The sequence below is a fragment of the Sphaeramia orbicularis genome, chromosome 22 (assembly GCF_902148855.1).
Source record: "Sphaeramia orbicularis chromosome 22, fSphaOr1.1, whole genome shotgun sequence".
Taxonomy (NCBI): domain Eukaryota; kingdom Metazoa; phylum Chordata; class Actinopteri; order Kurtiformes; family Apogonidae; genus Sphaeramia; species Sphaeramia orbicularis.
Genome location: NC_043978.1, coordinates 34,281,244 through 34,305,353, shown reverse-complemented (window position 1 = coordinate 34,305,353; position 24,110 = coordinate 34,281,244). Strand labels below are relative to the sequence as shown.

Below are 24,110 nucleotides of genomic sequence, written 5' to 3'. Positions count from 1 at the left end.
TGTTCTTCCTCCACTTCCTGACCAGGGACACATGACCTCTAGATACAACACACTGTATTACTGTTTATTTATGGACGGACCTAGAAGTATTTTTGGAGGGTTTGTTGTTTGTTCCTTTGACGATCTGAAATATTTTGTCCTTTTTCCGTAGTTTCCTACCTTTGCTTCCGATTTTGCCAACAGGGATTCTTGTCATTTGTCCCTCTGTGGTAGTCTGTATAAAGATTATACTTGAGTATGCCATGTCCTTCTGTGAAAATGAGGGTTTGTAATAGTGTGAGGATTCTCAGAAATGTTATTTTTGTCTGTCTTACGAGGCCTTTTCTCTGCTTTGTGGCCAGGATCAGAAGAAGAATAGTGTATGGCCTTTTGTATGTTCTATTTAATTAGATAAACTGTAGTTGACCTTCTAACTGGTCACTATGTACATACACATGATTTCATCATTATTTTGCAGGACAAACAGCAGATGCAAATCCTTTTGTGTGAACCGATTGTTATCCATGTCAGCTTAAGCTCTAACCATGATATTAACAGCAGTGAACCGCACAGATGGAAGATGTATATGTTTCCATGGACGGTTTGTGTTCCTGTGGCTAGTGAGTTAGCGGGCTTCATGCCATGTTTGACATCATTTCGGCCTCCTTCTGTGCTTACCCAGTCCTGCACTCGGACAGCAGAGCCAACCGGGTGCCATTTGATTAATTCTCTCAGTGGGTGCTGCCTGTTTGTCTTGTGAAGGCTCATTGAGGTTGAATCTTCACTGATGAGACTGTATACAAGAGCGCCATGTTTGTAGTGATGGATATTTTCTCACAGGGTCTAGCTGCAGACAGAACCAGTGATGCATTCCACCTAATTTCTGAAGTCAACCCTGCAGCCCAGGAGGAGCTCCATAGCTGCCAGGCCTAATAGCTGTGGAGTGTTGTTCCAACTTGACCCCGTGAGTCCCAAGTTGCCCCAATTCTTATTCTTTTGACTTGGCTCTCATAGGCAATTTTCATGTCTATGTCCAATACTTGACATCTCTCAAGAACTCTGTGCTCTCAATTGTGGACTCATACATACCAAACTCATAATATTCCACAATTTCAAAAAAGCAATGTATTTCTTCCATATGTGGGAAAAAAAAGTGAAAATGAATGTTTGAGAGGAGTGATTCTTCATTGCTGTACAGTGGCACAGTGAGTTCACACATATGGATTTTGGATGTTTTCTTTCATAACTGGGGATTTAGACAAATAATTCACTGTACCCATGCAAATTAATCTTTTTCTTCAGGGTTTCTGTTCTCATACACGCCATGATTTATTAGTCAGAGTGATAAATGGTACTGATAGTAGAAGTGCAGAGCCGGTACATTTAAGTAGCAGAGATTTGTTTACCTTGTAGCTGTAGGACCTGAGCTATAACAGCAGTGCTGTGATGCCAACTATATTACATAGATTTGCTTATGTTTTTTTTTTTCTTTTTTAATGTCAAATAATTTTTATTGTGTTTTCAGAAAAAACATTTTTTTTCAATATATAAAAAAATATACACATAGATAGAAAACCCCAAGGTCATCAATAGTTATGCATTAAAGAAGACAGTTTAACCTTAACTTTTTGGGAAAGTGCATAACAATTTAAAGATAAACAATCAACAGTGAGTTTACTATTGTGTATTTTATTTTATTTTAATTTATAAATTGTATGTAATTTTTATTAATCAGTTTTACTGTTGGTAAGAGGCCCTCCAGCTCGACAGCATATTGTGATATCAAAAGGAACCAAAAACATTTCCTAAGTAAAAACGACACTGATGAACTGTTACTGGTGATAATTGTTCTTCCTTGTCATAGTGGTCCAAAAGAGACACCTTAGATCAGGGGTATTCAAATCCGGTCCTCGAGGTTCTAGATATTTCCCTCTTCCATCACACCTGGAGGCCATTACATTGTTAGCAGGTTTCTGCAGAGCTTGATGATGAGCTGATCATTAATTGAACCAAGTGTGCTAGAAGAGGGAAATATCTAAAACATGCAGGATACCAGCCCTCGAGGACCGGATTTGAATACCCCTGCCTTAGATCTTCGATTGTACAAGGGAACCTGACTTCATATTAAAAAATTGAGATGCTACTTTTTTTTTTTCTAGGATTGTGCGCCAAAATTCAGTACCAAGATTGTTCTTAGCCTATGCCCGACCCTTCCACCAGGTTACATGAAAATTGTTGCCATACCAAAGAGAACGGGTAGAAAAAACAGTGAACCCATGCTCCTGTCATATCTTCGCAAATCTGTACCTAACTTTCTTAGATACTAATTACCTAACTAATCTAACTCCAGTGTGTTAAATTAAATGAATGGGTAACATCAAATGCATTACAAACTGTACACTGAAGCTGATAAGGCTCTGAGAGAGCAGCAGAGTGTACCCTCTCACGGTAATTACAAACACGGTGCTATGAGAAGCTTATGTAACCCCGGAGGAGCATTCAGCTGACCTGTCACACAATACTACAGTGTGTGGTCAGACACTAGCTTTACACTATACAACATGGGCAGGTCAGTGTGTTGTCAGTCACTGATTGAAGACAACCTTTTAAACAATATAGGCTAGCAGCGAAAATGATTTCATTTATTAGGTAAGATTTGAAAAACTGAAAATTTAAATGCTGCTATTTGCATAATTCAACTTGTTGCCTATTAAGACATTTTCAGGGTTTTCGGGGTTTGAAGTAAAAGTTTAGAGCACCAAATACCACCATTTGCACTTTGCATCATTTCATTTTTCACCAAACCTGAGATGGCTCCTTACTCTCTGTGATTGGCTGTTGTGGTAATGACAAGTGTCCATTGGTCACTTTGTGTCACCCGCTCTGTTAACAGCCGTTACCCTCCGCCCTCCACCTCCCGCCCTCTCACCCTCACCCCATCCTCAGCCTTACCCTGAGCCTGGGAGCGGAATTCTGGGAACATTTTTCCATGTGAAATGCCGAGGTCCAGTCGAAGGGTGTGACGCCAGTGCATTGTTCCAGCGGCAAAAAAAGGAACCGCTTGTGATGAGGCCAATTCCTGTTGGTCCCAAAAAAACAGGCACTTTCTCACACCGACTTCCTTCCTCATTGGACAGCACAAAACAATCCCAGACCGAGCAGCAAAGTGAAAAAGAAAGAAACAGAAGGGAAAAAGACAGTGAGGTACAGATGGAGAAGGTAATAAAGAGAGGTGATCGTAGGTTTGAAGAGATTTGTGCAGGTTGTGTGTCTAAAGTGAAAACACACTGTGGCTGCAAACCTATCACGTGAATGCCAATTATATAGGTTTATCTGCAGACACACACCCCTGCAAAGCATGTTTACCATTATGCAGTGTATTCTACCCTTGTAACAAACCATAGGCTGGTCTTATCTTTACTGCCTCTGTGTTTGTCATCACTATAGTGAATCTCTTTTTTTATAGTCCCATTACGTTCGCTTTTGGCTCCAGTTGGAAGAAAACAGGTAGTGATTATGGCTTGATCTTAACCCTTGCTATCATGCTATGAATTATACTTTTAGGAAAACTCTTTGTGACACATTGAGAAAACAGAAAAAGAATGAGGGAAGCGAGTGAGAGGGGCAGCAAGGCTCAACTGATTGAGAGAGCAGGACTCAGGAAGCACCTGCCTGTGCGAAGGGCTGAGCATTTATCTGACCCTGCTCACATCAGGTGGTTTCCTTGTTTACGTTATCTCCCTCCAGCTCCCTCTGGTACAGCCCTTATTGGCTGCCCTGGACCACTCCTTTTTCCAACACGTTCATTGATCTTAAGTGGACTTACCACTTCCCCATCTCTCCTTTCCCACCACAGTCGCTGCATGGATGAGAGACCCACCCTCCGCCGGCGTTGACAAATACAGGGGTCGCTTTAATAAGCTCCAAACTGAAAGCTCTACCCGACCTTTCACCTCTGTCTTTACACCACACACAGATGCCTTGAAAAAACTACCTTCCGTTTCCCTCTTTTGCTTATACTTGAGCTCAGTGGAAGCAAGTATGCTCATCAATTAGCCTGATTGATAGCCTTGATCCTGCTGTCCTCCATGTCACCGATATTGCTTAACCCTAACCCAGCTTGCAAGATTTAAACAGTCACCTGCATGGGGGTCAGCACTTTTCAGTGTTTTCATGAACTGGTTACTGGCAGTTCATCATTGGAGAAATTCTATTAGGACAGTTCTTTTCCCATTGCAACACAAAAGCAGCAGTCATTTTAGTAGAAAGGTTATTGAGCTGTACGACTGCTGAATGTTTCCTTTCCCACTGTTGATATAATTATGGTTAAATTGCCGCTTGGCATTCATTATAATTACTGCAGGTGAGTCAGGCACAGGTGCTGTCTATAATTATAGTGCACATGAGGTTTAGAAATGATTGCCTGGGTAAATTCATATAATCAACTTTTGCAGATGCACATCTAAACTGTTCTATCAAACGTTTGTTCTCGCCAGGAGAATCTGAGAGCTGTGTGCATGTGTGTTCATTGTCTATGTATCCTGATGGGGACTTTGACTTGAATGGACACAGGTCCACGTGGGGATTTGTGGAGGTTTTAGAGGGTTATGATCAGGGTAAGATATAGTTTTAGGTGTACTGTGGTTCACATTTGATCAAGTCTCACAAAATGAATTGAAACCAAAATAAAGACCCTCAAAATGAATGAAAACCTATCATGTGTATGTCTGTGATAGACATAGTGAAAATGGTCTTTAACTTGTTTTTATGTGTGTCCATAATCACACATATGGAAGGATCTCTTTACTTGGTTGGAGGAATTGCACAACAGCTGCCCAACATGTTGGTGGAGATTTGTCCTGGCAAGCCTGTCAGAATTCTGACCTGATCTTCCTAGCATATAAAAAAAAAAAGGAATATATTCTTAATTTCATTGTTCTATTATATTTTTTCCAAGCTTTCAAAACTAACAAATACAATAAAGAATTTGTGATCAACTTTTGACCTATTAAATTAAGACCATGGTAGTGAAAATTATCTTGTCATCTCAGTATGAAGCAATGGTATTGTACATTGCAGATTTTGCTCACATCATGCAAACCTAAATCTTATAACTTTCTTGAACTATTTCATTAATGACTTTAGAACACAGATGTATTTTTGCAGGTAGCATTCTTAAATAATTTACCAAAATTCAGGGATCATTGAAGACACATAAACTATATTTACACATCAGTAATGCTATTTTTAAAGGTTTAATATCTAGTGAAATGTAGTGGTGAAGTTACAAATTGTACCAAATTCAATAGTATCTTCTCACATCTCACAAACAAACAAACAAACAAACAAACAAACAAACAAACAAACAAACAAACAAATAAATTAAAATGTAAGATTGTATTTGTTTTACCCATTCTGGGATTTTTAGTTCATGGGATATTAAATCATGTCCACTCTCAAACATACAGTATGTACCAAATGATAATATCTTAACCCTAGATACCATATACTATGAAATGAAAACTGAAGGAGAGGCTTTTTGTGCTACTGCAAAAACATGGTGACCCACCAACTCTTTAGAAACCAATGGGTCATTCAAAGGTAACAGAAACACAATGATCTTTATTTTTCCAGATCACAAACTAATGGAAGTATAATTATGAATATTAGTTGAAATTCCTCCAATTAGATCTTCTTAAATCCACACAAAATCTTACACACTGGGTTTTTAGGTGGTCAGCCAAACATGAACCCCTCATCATAGACATTTTCCTCTATAGCCACTCATCCCCCTCCTCTTTGTGGTCCTGTTCGTGGCCTTTCTGTGGCCCGGCTTTCCTTACTATCTTGTTATCTCAGCAAGTGTTTCCTGCAAGCACCTCGCTCTTCTCTGGGACATGTGGTAGAGCTTGTGCCGCGTTACATCCACGGGGTATTGTTCTCCCACAGTTTAGCCATCGTAAATTAGCTGGAAACGATTTGTCAGACATGAGAAGGGGCAGAGCCAGGAAAGGGAACAAAACAACAACAAAATCAGGGTCCTGATGTGGCCCCAGCACTGAACCATGCATTGAAAAGTTTTGCTAATGGTCTCTGTAATTGCTACAATTCAGGCCATTAACAATAATATTATCCAGAGTGATCAACTTTGGGCTAAGTAGAGGGAATTGTTCCATTTAATGCTTCCTTTTAAATGCTTGACTCCATTTCATTTCTATAGGTTTTGCATATTTATCACTCTATGTGACAATGAGAGAAAGGTAGATGTATATGGACTATATGACCTAATTATTTTTCACTGTATAACTGTGATTTCATTTTCTCACACCAGGAGGTTATTAATAGAGGTATCTGTCTTAAGTTGTGCAATTTGATAAATCGTTGTTCCCATGACCAACTCCACGGGAAATGGCTAAATTAGATAATGCACATATTTGTTAGGTCTATTTCCATGTTGAGTAAATTAAATGTGTGTTTATTTGAAACTGCCTAAGGAACCACCCCTGTTTATTCCGCAAGCTAATTCCTATTGACCATCAACATGACCCTCTTTAATGAGGGAATTCCTGAACATCAGAGGATGTCTCACGCACATCCTGGCTCTTAATCAGCCTTTAGTGTCTCACCAATATCATCAAGGTCCTGCAGAAGTGACCTATTCTAGGGAGGGGTAATGCATCCTTCTACTCCTGTGGTCTTCCGGGAGGAATTCATGTCCTGGTCAAACAGGGAGACACAGACCTCACAGTCGTAACTAGTTTGGCTACAATAGTGATTTTCTCAACTACAGAATACTGCCTTTCTGGCCTCTTTAAGGTTCATCACTGTATCATGTCTTTCGGGAATCCTACTGTCACAACCAATGTTCCCATGGATTGAAATGACCCCCGGGGATGTGAAGATTGACAGTGAGCAGAGTGGGACCAGGAATTAGAGGTCTCTGTAGAGTCAAGAGGCTTGTCAGAGCAGCAAAAATGTTGAAAAGTATGCCCGCAACATCAGCATGACCTCAGCAGTGACATGGGAACCCCAAACCCAAGCCCCCCCCCCCCCTCACACACACACACACACACACACACACTTCCCCATCCCAAACTATGCCTACAGTCATCCCCCCCTGGGCAGCCGGGGCAGGTCACTATGAGGCCCTCTTTGCAGCTGGGTTGCTCCTCACTACCTCATGCCAGGCTGGAGTATGCTGGGAACCAGCTGAGTTAAGCACACAACCCTGAGATTAGGTCTTGATACACACAGAACTGCGCACAGCTTTTGATATGCAGCCAAATAAGAAACTATTTTGCACAACTGCTTTGATAAGGAAATGTTGCAAAGCAAGGGAAAAGTGACTCTGGCAGTCATCAGGAACGTGAAAAATGACTATGATTCAGAATGAAAACAGTTTCCTTCACTGTAAAATAACAGTATTCCTGCAAGTGTAGGGGAAATCAGAAGGAAGTTCCTCCCTTATAAGAGAGTGGATTGTTCTCCTGCTCTGATTGTTTATGCAAACCTAAGCATGTTTGCTTTAAATTATGTCACAATGTATCACAGAAGTGCTTCCAGTTTTGTACAGGAACAAATACTGCATGCCTCATTTGGAATGAGTGTGCATTTGTTTAGCTCTGTATGTCTTGATTTCCTTATCTGCAAGGAATAAGCCCCTGGGACATGAAAAACATTACAAATTGAAGCTCATCACCAGAACAATTGACATACTGTATTTTGGATCCAGTACATCTTGGCTACTTTTTAATCTACATAGACTTACTCTTGTTTTTCTTGGACATGGTGTGTTTGTGGCATCTCTTAAGTGTGTTATAGTCTTGGCAAGAGGGCCTTTATGGGGCTGTGGTGTACAACACAGGCATTCATTTTAAGCTCTTTCTCATGATTCTACTCCGGAGAATATAGAGACAATCCAGACAAACTTACCATAAAAACTGATGTGTCCCAGGTTCATCTCACTGCTCCGAGGCAGAAGAGAAGATGGCCTCCTCCTGCCCTCCCTCCTGCTGGACCCATTTTGTCCCATCATCAATCTCCATAAAAGCTGTTTCCATGGCAGCAAGTATTCTACAGGGGAAGATGGCAGAATGACAGCAATTAAAACCTGTCATGTTTAGTGTGATGCTGGATAATTATCCCTTTTTCACATTTAATGCAGGTGTATTGGAAGGTAGAATTACAACACAGTCACATCACAGGACATCACAGTTGTATGAGGTTTGGTAAGTCTGTCCAGATAAGAGACACTACAGCTGTCAGATCTAGATAAAGTAGGAAAATGGGTATTTTGCATATCACTATAGCTTGATTGTAAACTAAAAGGGTTATTTTCTCTATCTCTAGACTTTAAATAGGCTGACTTAAAGGCTTGTCAGAAATAGCATTAGTGGCCTTTAATTTCCAAGGCACAGACAGTAGTCATGGGAAAAACAGATAAGAATCAGGGCTACATTCAGGCTGGTTCCTGTTTGTCCTATGGGAGAGAGTGACTCTTTAGTCCACGCTGCTGCTGGTAAACCTATCAGGGCACAAAAGAGAATGAGACCCTCTGTAGACAACGTGACTCCTCCTCAGACAATAAGGCTCTCGTCTGAACAAGGGATAGTGTGGGAATCCTTCTGGATGATAAACTTTACCTGCTGAGTGTGCTCGGTTTAGGTTTTTTTGAAAGTATTTGCAATGAATGATTACTTCCTATGAACTGATATGTGTCTCTGTGTTGTTTAGTTCCACAAAGCAAAACCCTGCACTTTAAAACTCCAAATTAGATGATGTCACATTGTCCTTTAATCCCACTGACATTACACACAGGACCCCTACTGTAGTTTTGTCTGTGACACTATTCAATTTGGAAATTGTGTCATTTCCCTTCCAAATCTACACCCATTTCCCTCCATATGGGTGTCATCCCCTGGTGCAGCTCACAGAATTGAAGGGGATTGTAACTGTCACACATCACAATGCGCATTGTTCTAATGGCGGCCTCTGGGTGACAAGCTGGAAATAAATAAAGAAAGAATGATATATGGCTAAAAAGTTTGGTACGCAAAAGCTGAAAATGTGGGTCTTGAAAGTGTTGCATATCTGTTTTACATATGTGTATGTTTGGGGTATACATGTATATATGTGCAAAACAAAGCAGGAAAGAGCTGGTTCTGCAGAATGTCATGTTGCTGTGACCCGCAACTTTTTTCCCACAGCCTAGTCAGAGCTTATGGAGCTGTACCTGTGATCAAACCCCCACCTCCTATCACCCTTCCTCTTCAAGATTAACGTAAAACCTGGAAACCATTTACTTCACTTTTTCCTCTCAAGTCTTCATAATGACGGGAAAGAGCTCTGGCCTTGTTACCACGCAGAGCAAAGGCACAGGCTTGATGGGAAACTGTAAGCCTCTGCAAAAATGTCTCCTTTTAGGGTTCTATGAGATCTGTCACACCCACACTCTACAACCATAAATTTCGAAAGATGAAATAGCATGTAGCCCTTATCTTTATTTACGCTCCATAAAGTTTTTTTTTTTTTTTTTTTTTTTTTAAACTTAGGGGAGAATTAAAAAAATGTCTAGGGTAAACATTTAGTGGATGAAATCAACCTGAACCAGTTATTTAATTTTGTTATAAAACAGGCAAATGGCGACTTGCTTATCCCACACTTATATTAAAGGTTGTTTAATGGCTGTTTCCACACTGAGAAAAATGACAAATTTATTAATCAAGAACTCGAAGGGATGCTTACACACTATTAAAGAGGTTATATATTGTAGTCATATTCCAGACCCTCAAAAGCAGTGAGAAGTCCCATACAGAATACACTTACATCTACCAAAACCACAAACAAATCAACACTGTCTATCCACAGGATGTCACTTACTGAATAAAATATAAAGCTTACTGTTTACACACACTCAAATTATGGTATCATCAAGTTTTCTTCTTTAAACTAAAACTCACAGCCAGTTATTTTTGGCAATTAGTAAAAACAGCACTTTGTCTTATAATCTTTTTTTGAGCTGCCAGTAGTCACATTATAACTGTGTTAGCTTAACTCTTTATAGACAGAAAACAGCCACAGTAAAACCACAAATCACCTCCATATTCTGTATGGTTTATGTTGTTAGTAACTGCAGTGGTCTTTAATTATCTTTAGTAACTAATCAAACTAAGTTAGTCATGAATTTTCCACACAAGGTCAGAACTGTCAACATATGACAAACCTAGCAAAGATAATAACATCAGAATAATTTCTGTCTTCACCTGTGTCCAGTGGTGAAAACACAACAGAGCTTTAGCTTTTATCACTTTGTCACTGTCTTTAACTCTTAAAGTTGTGTCTTAGAGAGTCTCATTCCATATTGTCATTTTCTGACACTTTTGTCAAAGTGTTATTTTTTGTCAACGTGGCAAACTGGCAAAGTGACTCATTACTTCCTCTAGTGGTCACATAAATCTGTGGGACTAGTAGTAATGAACACATCAAATGCATATCTTTATAATCCGATATATTGGCCTCTTTGGAATAACGTTGGAGGTCTTTATTGTCAATGCTCTAGTGATAGTTTTACAGAATTCTTAAAGTATTTGACAGTTGACCCTTTAAGTTTTTGTAAATTCACTTAAGTTAAGTGTTAGCAGAATATACTATCATGACTATATTCAGTATTAAATGACTGTTGGTGTGTCTTCACATGGGCAAGTTTGATTCTGCTGAAGAGTAGAGAACATGCAGTGCATCCAAGTACATACTGTAACTCATGCTGTGTAATCAGCTAACAGCCCAAAAAGCCTTGGTGGCAAATTCAGTTATAATCCCACTCATTATTAGAGATCTTTTATAGAGCAATTACTAAGGAACATAATGATTGAGAACAAAATATTTTCTTCTCTTCAACACACTGAAAATACCAAAGGTGAAGCAGTGGCACAGATCAACCCTTCACCATAAAGTGGATCATTCAAACAATTTTTACGATGCCAAGGAGATCCAGCAGTAGAGGAATTAATTCCATCATATATTAACCAAAGACAACCATCAGACAAACATGACAGGCAAACATTCATGACCTGTGGGTTTTACAGCTAGTGTTACTGGTTTGTGTCAAACTTAATAAGTCCTCAGGGTCAGCAGATAAGGGCAGTAAAACACTTGCCTGAGCAAATACGCTGTAATAGACCCAATTACAAATTTTACTATAGTGCGATGGATTGGCATACTGTAGGTGTCTTATTGTGGTGATAAGATAGACGTTTATCTCTGTTTAATAAGAAAGGCCTCCCACTGTGTTGTCTCCTGCATAGTTATTAATTTGGTTTAAAAATCTTACATTTGTTTTAATACTCAAGGACGTGTCTTGTCATCTGTTCCATCATTCATTGGATATTATTTAACCACATTTGGTGAAAATCAAATGTAGGCTCGTCTGGCTCTGATACCTTCAGATGGTTGCAATAATTAGCCTCCTCACTTTATCCTCATTATACCAGCAGCACCAAAACACTTTGCTCTCATTAGGGCCGAGCCATTGTTAGCAACCATTTTGCCTTCCCCATTAGAACGACAAAGAGAGGGGAGGTAAAACAGTTTACCCACAAATCTCCCTCTGTGTGCCCACTGGTTCACTCCACTTATTCATCCTGGGAAGTAAAGACCATCTGCTCATTTTATAGAAGGCCACTTTCAAAACACTCCTAATACACATTCACCACTTCCATTGCTGTCAGCCAGCAGATTATTTGACCAAACACCCAGTGAATCTCCCTCCAAAATACGTCTCAAAGAAGGCCTGGGTTACTTGGGATGGAGGCCATAGCTTTGAACATGCATATTTGAGTCAGTGAGGCTTTTCTCCTCGTCTACTACTGGCTTCAGATGAATGGCATTCACCAAAGGAGACGCTGGACCAAGCAAGAGCTGAGGCATTACAACTGCAGGAGCAGCCACAACTAGAAAGATGGGCAGCTGTTTTCTTTTCCTCCAAAGCCAGATATGAAATGGCCCAAATACATCCACTGTTAATGAGCCACTTAAAATATTTTTATTGCATCAACCTGTGTTGTTGCAGTACAGAGCCTGAGATACCATTTACGTCCATGTCTACCTCTGTCCTTCATACACAGGTAAGAATCATTGCTCATGGGTGTACAAGCTGCAGTAGATGTCATGCTTACATGTATGACTTCTTTAAGCTCTTTCACACTTTGACACCATGTGGGGCCACACAAACACACATTAATCTGCACTTTTTATGAATATTCAGGTACAGCTGTCTGTGACACAGAGATAGCAGTTGGTGTGCTTGGGCAGCACACATATCCCGGTGCCGTGCCTGGACTGAAGCCCCTGCATCTGGGCCAAGACGGCCCAGCCGACCCTGTAAGGCCTGTCCAGGCCCAGAATCTGCACAAATCCCTGGAGTGACACCCTCTACACAAGGATGGTCAAAGGTTTATACAGACAGCCTGCAGCAGAGACATGATAACAGTTTGAGTATGTCACTCCTTTGATAAAATAAAAGCATCTATGTATGTATTTATTTATTTACTTATTTATTTAGCACACTACCATATGCATTGTTCAAGCTTGAACAGTACTTTGGATATGTGTAGTTAAATGCAAAAAGCAAGATATTTTTCTGCATCATCACATCATTCTTGAAGATGCATATGGTTGACAAGGTGGTTGCACTGAGAAGCAGGTGTTGAAACAGATGGTATTACTTAGCATATCACATTTAATTTACCGTTTAGAGCTTTTGTTGAGTACTCTTGACAAAGGAAATCTTTTTTGAATTAAATTAAAATTCACTTTGGTGAATCATACAGGCAGTCATCTTACTTTATCCAATCATGGCACAAAGCACAGCACAGTGAATGTGACAAATGACAGTTTTGGAACAGAGAGCTGCTTGAAGTACAATACATGCTCACATATTTCATCACAATTTAATGTCATAGATGATTTAAGATGAGATTTACATTTTTCTTGTTAATGTAATTTGCCCTTTTTAATTACCCAACATAATCTCATACTAATCCAGTGATATTGCCATAACAAGCAATACAAGTATGGCAAGCAGACTGGAAGACAAAGCCTGCTGTATAGGGCAGGACTTTGTGTTTGGTGCGCCTGGTGTGGCTGCCTCCAGAACAGTCTGCCAGTTGGCCCTGACAACACATCACCACAGTGCCAGGCTGTCAGTGCGCCAGGCCCAGAGAGCAGCTGCCAGGCCAAACCAGCGGGCACTAATTCAGCCAGCCACAGGGAGCCCCCACACCCACCCCATCTCCCTCCAGGCCCTCCTGGTGGCTACAACTACTTCTCATCTGTGCACACACACACTTATACAATGCAGGCTTTAATTATGACAAACTTGCCAAAAGCTAATCTGCCATCTTTTCAATCAAAGACATTTGTAGCTGAGGGTGATGCCAAAATTCTGATAACTAATTACCAGAAATTCTAGTGAGTAAACACCTTTTCCTTTGACTAACAGTGGCCTTTCTCAATCAAGCAAAGCCGTAAAATCTCTCAAAGCCAATGATGCCATAAAATCTGGATGCCAGTTTTTTGCTTTTTGGACAGATTATGTTCCAGGAGATCAATCATTTATAGATGTCTCTAAAGTTGTTTTAATAATTTAAATCCTCTGCTTTTTCAACAAAAAACATTGCTCCTAAACACTTACAAGATTAATTTGCATGCTTGTTGCAGAAACCAACCATTAACACCCTGCTTGTTTTCATTATCTCTCATGAGTTATCCTGCTGGCACTGAGACTGAAAGTATAACAGGCTAGTCACCCTGTGGTTGGTTAAATGATTACAAAAATGATGGAAAGCATTTAGCTGCTATTCTGATGAGATTCTGATGTGAATTCTTTAAATCCTCAGTCTCTCCCTCTGCGACTGGTGGAAAGGACAGAGAGTGAGTGGACTGGGGCATCTTCACTCTCTCTCTCCCCCTTTTTCTAACATAATGTGCACACATCAGAGGAAACAACTGAGGGTTCGTTATTTTACTCATACCAGAGCAGCTGAGGACCGAAATTCCTAAAACAGCTCCCTCTGCATTAAACACATTCTTCATCTGCTCCATCACCTGTCACTCATCCTCTGTCTATGCTTGCCTGATCCAGCTGAAGGTCACAATATGGCTGATTCCTCTGGAGAGGGCCACTGGGTCCCAATGCTTCACGCTGCCTGAGTAAACATGGCCCAGCAGTTAATAAAGATGCATATAGTGTGCCTGCATCTGTTTATGTATGTGAGTGTAAAGTAAAAATGAGCATTTCGACAGAACTTCCTGAGTTGAGTTTCCTGACTGCTGGGATACATACATACCTTTAGTAACACTGGCTGAAATATTGATGTTGTGTTTTGTTCTTATTTTTGCTGTACTTGAGAGGCCATCTGGATAGGTTAACCATTCTCACGTTAAATATTCATTCTCCGCTTGAATATGACCAAGGGAGAGCAAAAGAGGGTCATTTTGTAACGTGAGAGAAAGAAAGAAGAGGAGGGGGCAGTTGGGCAGGATTTAACAATAGGTTTTTCCAAACAGATGGAAGATTGGCTGCAGGGATATAGTTCAGCGTCACAGTGGAACTTGATATCTGATTATATTTCTCCCTCCCCATAAATACAAAGGGATTACATGTGGTTACATGAATAATGAAATTGAGATTATTTTGTTGACATGCGTCTAATTTGTTGTGCCACAGTTCTGTACTGCTGACTACTGCCTATCAATCGTACTGCCTCTTTGTACAACACTACTCAGGTAAGACCAGCGGATTGGTTTCCTTCAACAAGCCAGTCATAGAGCTCACCTCTGGCCAGCTCTGCCACCTAAGGCTAGACCTGCTCCAAGCAGAAATAAGGCAGGTAATTATCAGAGAAATGTCAATGTGGCAGGACTCGGTCATCTGTGCAAAAAGTACAACTGTGCACAAATTCAACGGGCTCACAAACAAATTGGTTATTAACAGTCCACTGATCTAAGCCCACAGATTCAGCTTTTTCCTGCCACGGGCATGAATAGTGAAATGTAGCGCGATCTGCACATGCACTTAGTCAGCAAACCCAACAATAAATTTTAATGATGTGCTTAGGTAAACCTGCTAACAACATAGCAATCCTAACCAGGTTCCATTTAAACGGGGCGGTTTTAGGTAAATTATCCCTCCATTTTTAATAATTAATGACAACCTATTAATTATGAACAGATCTGTAGCCTAACACTCATCAAGAGGAGGAGTGGTTGCCTAGGAGCACTGACCTATTCTGAATACCTTGTTGCTTTGGTGTTGTTAGTAACTGGAGCCATTGCAGTATGACAGTAATATGGCGGAAGGTAAATAAGGCGGTGGGGTAGGAGGACACAATACTTTTGTTTTGGGTGCTGTCACAAGGGTGTCACAAGCCCAGGTGATCAATAATGCAGTCTGGCACGTGTCTGGGTGGCTTTGTTGCACAGTTCCACTGACATGCTTGTGCTCATTGACAATACTTTGTGGTTAAATAACAGACCAGAAGTTAAACTTTTACATAAGCCATATTTTAAAGTATTTTTATTATCACTTTAAAACTGTGAATGAGAAAAAAAATGTACCAAGTGGTAATTGTTGTTTATGGATGACCTATTTCCATTACACCTTACGCAAACAGGAGATCTTCTGGTTCCCATTGCTCAGTCAAAACAATCAACTGTGAAAGCCTGGATGTCTTACACAGTTGAACCTCCATTTTCAGATGCTAAATCAACACAGCTGGACATCCTAAAGTTTGTGTTTATGTCTGTACGCTACCTTTCCGACTTATGTCTAAAAATATCTCGGCAGCTTCCTGCTGTGATGCTAAAGGTGCAGTCATCTTTCCCTCTGAAGGACACAACACTGTCTGAAGTTTAGGAGTAGGGAGAGGGAGGGAGGAGGGAGGAAGCGGTGACTACCGTGTGACAAGCGCCCTGTTCCTTCCTCCCAGGCCTGAGAAACAGGAAGTGCTGCACATAAGGCATTATTGTGACGGAGAGGAAATGCAAGGTCCTCTAAATTAAGAGCCCCAATCTGGCTGTCAATGACAGGGGCCTGTCCTCCACAGTCCCACAGAGACCCATATCCCCAAATATCACCTCCCTTCACATTTCACTGTTGAGTGACGCAGGTATATAAAAAGCTCACATTCTGTAGAGCTGTTATTTACACATTTTTGTTGTGAGATGACAAGAACAATTAGAATTTGTGAGTGTGCAAAGATGGAGTAAATATACTATGAGATGAAGTGTTAAACTATTGTTCCATTCTAAATCCACCCACACACAGACAGATCAACAACAGCTTTTCAAAAGGTTAAAGGAGGCATATGGGTAAAATCCACCCTGCTTGTGTTTAGCAGAAGCTAAGGAGGAGCTGGTTGCTATGAGAAATGTGAGGCTTTGTGCTGGGCCACCTCCCAGTTAATTAAAATCCTACTTTATCTGTTTCATGCTTTCAATTAGACAGCTCTGGAAAGGACCCAAGCCTCTGCATGTAGATAACCATAGCAATAAGATGTGATTAATACAGGGGGCCCATTTGCACTGCAGGCTGCACCAATGCCCTGCTGTTGAGTCCATGCCTTGTTTTGATCCCAGGCACCAACCTCTGATGGTCCAGGCAACAAGGTTGCACAGTGCCTCTCTGCAAAATCTGCACGGCACCTCAAGCAGCAAATTAGATGATTAAGATCTGCTTTTTGTGCCCCTGTAGGATACGGCAGGTGCTGGCCACCTGTGATCACATACATCTGAACAACACAGTCAGTATAACTGTTCAGCCAATGCCAAGTGTAATGTTTTTTCTTTTTTTTGGTCATCAGTAATCAAAAGAATTGTCAGCTTGCAATGTTTTTGCTCAATTAACAGCAGATCCATCAGCGCCTGCCTTCAAAATCAATTAACTACAACACAGAAGCCAAGCTGTACCAGCAATCAATCACGCTAAGCTTAGCACATTATACTTTAATGGGCATGTGGTGTTGTTTTTGGTTGTAGTTTGTGCTCCAACAGCCAAAGCTATTATTTCTTGGCACTTTGATGCATTAAGATGTATTATCAGAACACATGACGTGGGACAAAAATACAAAGATAAACTTTGTGTTGTTTGATTAATCCGACAATAAAGACAGAAATATATTTTCAAATGAACATGTCTGTAAAAATGCAGTGACCACTAAAACAAACAAAAAGTAGGATTTGGTGGCACATTTTGAATCAAATGTGATAAACAGGAAATATAAAGCATGGTAAAATTACAAACAAAAATTACAATATTCATAAACATAATGACTTAATAAATACCATGTTTCAAACAAGCCTTTACATAAAATAGAATATTTACTGCCACCTACTGGTCACTACAGGACAGCACAGACTGCCAACATAATCAAAAATGTCCTTTCAGACTTCAGACTTACACTAATACCTGAATGAGCTGCTGAGCGAAGAGGAATGTGACAGGGTAGTCGGTGACATGCCAGACTGTGGGCTAGTCAAGTCACTGGAACTGCTGTCAGGTGGGCGTTTTGTTTCCTGGGAGGATGCAAGGGTGGGCCTAGAAGATTCCATTTCCCAGGTGCTATTTCCGGGGATCTGGGATGATGGTATCTGGAGGAAAAAGCCTCTTCCCAGTGATGGCCAGAGTGGGAAGGATGACTGCTCCTTCCCAAGGAGCCTTCCTCTGCCCACTGTGTCCATCAGTGACTCTGCAGGTGTAGGCAGAGGATGCACAGACAGAGGGATGCTCAAAGATGTTGCTGTCCCAAATTGTGGCATTGCATCCTCAGATCCTGGGTCTGGGGAGGCAAGAATATCCACACACTTGGAAGACGAAGCATCAGTGGGATTTGCAGGGCTCATGGGGGGTTGATCTGTTTGTGCAGATGAAAGTGTTGCAGAGTTAGAGGTGTCTTCGTCTTTGAGGCCATCTCCTTCTGTAGGTGGGGGCTTAGATGGAGACGGAGGTTGAGGATTAAATCGAGACAGCAGACCCTGTTCAGTTACAGGGTAATGGCTGACAGCCCACTCACGACGCTCACAACGTATTTCCTCCAGTTTTCTGAGCTCTTTGGGCAACTCCAAAACACTGTCCTGTTGAATAAAACAGAAAAACTGGAAATTCAAAAAACAAGCTCTAAAAATGGATCTTACATAAAAAAAACAGCCACATTACAAGGAGCACCAGGCAGGTGATGGTGACTTCTAAGTTCTATGTGCTGAGGTAGAAGGCTTACTGGAGATTAAAGGTGGGTATGTTTACTGATTGAAAGGACAAACAATTTTTTTAGACTTTTTTTTGCACCAAGAAATCTTCGAATTCTAATATGTTCTGTGTTGAAACACTCAATGCTTTTCACATTTCACATAACACATTTCATTGCAGTTAGACATCAAATGCATCACAATTCCTTGAGTGTGTTGAATTACTTGGAAGAGCATTTTAGCTCTAAGGGAGAAAAATATGTGCTCATTTATGACCTACCATGCTGATAAGCTCTAGTTCATCAGGTTCATAATGGCAGCTACCGAGATATGAATCCACCAAAGTCATGTAGTCTGTCATAAGTGTGTCCAGCAGCACCAGTCTGAGAGACTGTAGGTGGAATACTGACCGAGCCATCACCTTCAGCAGTGGTACAGGACAAGGACGCTTGTACCACATCTCTCTCTCTTCCTGTAAAAGCACAAAATGGTTATATTTTAGATATATAATGTAGAAGATGCCATTTCTCTCTGTGAAATGTTGATACTAAGATCGGGCTGGGTACCTTTGTGATCTGTGACTTCATCTGAAGAGACGAGAGCTGGGAGGAGGGCACTTTCAGATGGAGACTCACCACCTCATGGAGAGTGCAGACTCTGTCAGGCAGGAATCCTCCAGTTTCTGAGTAGAAGCACATGACATCTGCCACCTTGACACATGCAGACAGAAAAAAAAGAAATATCAGTTTAATTAAACACTGAGAAATAAAGATGAGAGCTCTACAGTAAACCAGTGCACATGTATTGACTTACCTGTGTGTCAAAGATGTTTGTTACCTTTACACCAAACTGAGCAATCAGACATCCAGCAATAGCTCTACAATCATGAATGACCTGTACCAGTGAATAATCAATGTCAAATAACAATATCCAATGCTTTGCCTGAACATGTATGATTTATTCACACAATCCTCACCTTTAAAATGTGGTTACTTTCAAGGATCATGGAGAGACCATTGTTAAAGGCCCGAGCACCAAGTAACAGGATATCAAATAGGTACACCTTGTTTTTTGTGGCAATCTAAACAAATGAACAGCAAAGTTATTGTTTACTTTTTGAAATTCTTATGACAAAAGAGAAAAAGAGTTAAAAAAAAAAAAAAAAAAAAAAAAGGCTGTCACACAGCAGAGATGTGCATGTTTCACAGAATATTCTACCTGCAGCCAAGACAGTCTCCCATGTGTATATATATCAACTCCATCAATTCCGACACCAATCACTTGCTGCTTTTTGATGTGCATCACCTAATAGACAAATACGTTTACTTTCCACAAAATGTACACACAAAATCTAGCATTATAAATGACAAGAGTACAAGCTGTAAATGAGCCTACAGCAGGTCCAAATTTTTCATGGAACTCATCAATGACTTCAATGTTGATATGCTCCTCTTCATCTTCATCATCATCTGCAAGAAGCAAACAATCTCAACAGCAATCATGTGTAGGAACTTAGTCTATAAGGAAATGCTTTGCAACCATCTTGGGTTTTTACTAAACTCACACATGGAGATTGGACCCTTGTATGATTGGAAATTCTCTACAGTCAAGTGATCCTCAGGTTTGTTCTGCTGATCATTTCTATGCAACATGTAATATTTTACACCAGAATCAGAAAACTATCATGTAATGGCATAGCCTGTCATGTTTATCATTAATGGTTTGTCAGTTATTTACTTACCCATGGTCTCTGTCTGCATTGATAAGTTCCACTGTTGATGTAATCACACAAAACATCACATGGATAGAAAATACATCTGCTTTAGAGAATGATTTGAACAACTCTTCAAAACTTACCATTAACAACCTCTCTCCCAAAGAACAATTTCGTGCCGGGAATTCTGCATCCATTGCTGACACTAACAACTTCACAAGACATGAATGCTAGTTAGCTAACACAGCTACAATTGTATATTTTCTGCCTGGGGCATTCACATATAGGCAGTTATTTACTCTAAAATGCAACGAAACAAAGCAAATATGTAAAATAGACGAACAAAATGTGTATCTAACCATCGGCCAAAACCACTGTTCTGTTGGGGTTGATCCGCTGGACGACTCCGAGGTAAGACGCAGTTTTAGTGGTCAGTTTGATACGTTTCCCTTTGAAGATATTCATAAACTGGTCGGCTTCCATTTTAATGCGAGGTAGGAATGGATCCAAATAATAAAAACGCTTCAAGGATTTATAAACGGAACACCAGCCTAGATAGACCTACGAGGCCAATATTATGCTAACTGTTAGCTTACACACTGATGCTAATGCTATACTAAGCTAACAGCGTGAGGCGCGCGAAAGTGAGTGCTGCGGTGCGTTCACTGAAGCCGGCAAACTTTACATTGACCGTGTCTCGTCCCCTCCATTTTGACCAACTAAGGCTTGTGACTTTATGAAATAAACTGTGACTTTTTTAATTATTACAAACAGTTGGATTCTATTGCATTCTTGATTTTAAAAAGCTTTAATTCTGTACCAGTAGCGTTGTGGCTTTAAGGTTAACCCATGTGTATAGCTCTAATTTACTACACTCTGGGGATCCTTGAACCAAAAATATACATGCATAAAAACTGCTGCTTTTTTTCCTGCATAAATTTTAAACCAGTTCAGCTCTGCTCAAAACTATCAAGTGTCCAATAATTTTCAGGATTTTAACCCTCTATTAAATGTTTGAACATGTGATTTTGCAGTTGTTATATAGATAAAAACACAAAAAGTGATAGCCTACTTTTATATAATGAATAGTAGGGGTGGGGTCATTGCTGATGATTGCAACAATATTGATTTCATTGCATTAGTGTGTTTTATGTGAGGTTAAAATTGTGGTTTTAGTGTAAGCCAGTGAGGCCTTTCTTGCCATGAGGGTCCTGCTCTTCACAAAAACTACTAATGCAATGAAATCAGTGTTATTGATAATCTTTGACATATCCAAGACTCTGATATAAAACAATACCACATCCATCCACCATGTATTATATGGAAAATATCTCTTATTATGTGTGTGTGAGTGTGTGAGGGGTTCTCATTACATTTTCAGACTGGCATTTAAAGGGTTAAAATCATGGACATGATTAAATTTGGTAGTTTTGAACAAAACTGAAGTGGTTTAATAGGTTTTTGCAGGGGGGAAAAGACAGAATAAAAACACTGATATTTGTCTGTGTACATTTTTGGCTTGAGGATCCCCAGAGGTTGCCAAAATGTGTCTGCAGCAAGTAATAGACCTGTAAGAGTAACTGAAGTTATGTCCAATAAATATGTCAAAAATCCATGCCATAAACTTTAACACAGCCATAATGATTAAATCAAAAAGAAAAATGACCTGAGGCGTCCCTAAGAGTTAATCTGTAATTTAGGCTGATTTAGGTGTTTGTTTTGTTTTTGATAGATTTCACATTATGTCATTGTGTTTCAAAGGGTTGTATTGTCAGAATTTAGTCCAGAAAACAGATATAAGTTGGTTAAAATAAGGCCCATTGTCACTGAAGTTAAATTGCGTTGAAACAATATGTTGTTGTTGTTTTTTTCACTGTTTATCCCTGCCAAAATCTATAAATTTATAACTTTTGTCAAAATCATGGAGCTTAGGTCAGGTACAGCCATATCTGCATATATCAATTTAAGTTTTTACTATGTCTATACCGTGAAGGACATACCACCAAATGTCCACCAGGTGGAGACCTCTACCCACATGGAGCAATGGTCAACGGATGCAGGTTCAGCTGCTTGTCTTGGAAAAACAATGTTCAGTCTGAAATCTGACAGTGCACTTTACAAAATAAAACTACAAATATTACCAGCATTACATTCATGTGACTTTACACCAATAGTACAGTTTTCTGCATGTGGTTTATGTTAGTTCACTGGGTGTAGTGCTATAGAAAATAAATGGGTTGCAACAATGTAAATGTAGCCTATACTGATCATTGTCATATTTTTTGCTAAATCCACAAATCATTTTACTGCTGCCACACCTGCAGTGATTGGGTGGATTCTGCAAAATGCTAATAGAAACAATAAATAGTAATGTTTAACAAACTTATTGAAGCAACTGAAACAACAAGAATGCAAACAATGATAACAACCAGTGAAGCCTTTTTTTTTTTTTTTTTTTTTTTTTATCAAAAAAGTGCTTTTGATCCTAAACCTCTATGGTTACTGCTGCTGCACACTCACTCATTTTCAGATTGTTTTTACTTCCTGAGGAAATGAGGTACTTGAGTTTCTGCAGGAGCAAGTATTACAAATAGCATCATGTAATAATTTACCCAATTTGATAATATTATTTAATGAGTTCAACAGGAGTAGTCAGCAGGCCTTAAAATGGATCAACTTGTTTCTGTTGTAGAAATGCATATCTTTTGTATAGAAGTTCACTTTTTAGTTATCATGGCTTTCATTGTTGTCAGTTCAAGGTTGGGTGTAGACTGACAGGGAGGAAGTGGTCACCACTAACTCAAACCTCAAATGATAAAGCATGCTGCTTCACTACCATAACCCCACGTTTTGAAAACTTCCAAACTACTACCAAAGTATGGTGCTTTTCTCATTTATTTTTACTCAAGCACTTGCTGTAGCACTTTGTCTAAGAACTTGATGAAAAAAAAAAATCTGAGACAGATGTACAGTCAGCCACATGGGGGCAGAGACAGAGCAGTGTTTGTCAGACTGGTCTGATAACAGCTGAGTCGCTGAAGGCTCCAGACACTACAGCTTCTTATCACACACAGGTTCTCATGACTTCACTGTGGCTGTGGAAACGCCTGAAGTAAACCACTATTCATCTGTGGACAGGGAGGTACCTGATCAAAGTTCACACTGAAGTGCATTTTGTGCCCCAGAGGATGGCTGTTATACCCATTCAAAATGAGTAGAAATTTAATTGGATTTTTTTATGGATAAATTCTTTTTTTGGTGATTCCATATTCAGATTTTTTTGTCTCGACTTTTTTGTCATTACCTACTGTAGGAAATATTCAGGAAAGGGTAGCCTAAGAAGAAATAAATTAGTTTTGGAGATGAAAAGAGCATAGACACTGTATTTTAAAGCATTAATTTGATAAAGGATTTTAATATGTAGTTAAGACTCTTTCTCTCTTCAGAGAACAATACTAAGCTGTAAGAATTAAACCATGACTGTATCACTGTAGATCACGCAGAAACTGATGATGGCTCATAGATACTTCTACAGATCATATATGGACCAATATATAACATATTGTTATTATATATAGAGAGAAAACTCCAGATTTGAGTTATGTAAAGTTCAAAGTCTCCACTCATCTGTGGACTATAGATGTTAGAATAATAGGATTTTTTTAATTTTTTTTTTTAAATAATTGGTTTATTAATTTTTAATCACTAAACAAACACTCATAAGACAGAACAAACACAAAAAGATGAAGCTCATAAAGAACAGGAAGACTTTTATATTCAAATACTCTTGTAATTATAGCAAAAATGTTTACATTAATATAATCAAGGAATGGTTTCCATAGTCTTGTATAGATTGTTTCTGCACAGCATGAGACAGGTCAGAAAGTCCAGGGGTGTATACTCTATATTCCATTCATGTCCTATGCCACCCCTCAACTGAGCGGGCTTCATCCATCCAAAACCTAGTGCATGGTAGAATAACTTCAGCCCTCATGTAAACCATAATGGAATCTACAACCTCTGTTATCTGTAGAGGAAGGTGCACCCTTTTCCTGTTTTGACTGAACAAACAACAGGAGGATTCATTCCCTATTTTAAAACCAAAAGCTCCTAAGAGGCATGAGCTGTGATTAAGTCTGCAATGTTCCATCTACAACAGGGGTGTCAAACTCATGTT

The 24,110-nt window shown here is 39.7% G+C and overlaps 1 protein-coding gene across 1 annotated transcript; it reads right to left on the bottom strand.

Moving 5' to 3' along the window:
• Window positions 1–7,940: 7,940 nt before the first annotated feature.
• On the bottom strand, window positions 7,941–20,428 carry exd1 (exonuclease 3'-5' domain containing 1). Its single transcript, XM_030125973.1, is given in 17 exon segments — window positions 7,941–8,052; window positions 14,526–14,612; window positions 15,791–15,863; window positions 15,866–15,900; window positions 15,902–15,984; window positions 16,735–16,750; window positions 17,444–18,108; window positions 18,500–18,691; window positions 18,786–18,929; window positions 19,033–19,113; window positions 19,196–19,300; window positions 19,438–19,524; window positions 19,615–19,688; window positions 19,784–19,860; window positions 19,961–19,991; window positions 20,077–20,145; window positions 20,293–20,428. Coding segments are annotated over 17 exon segments (2,055 nt in total). The 5' UTR covers window positions 20,417–20,428.
• Window positions 20,429–24,110: the final 3,682 nt, after the last annotated feature.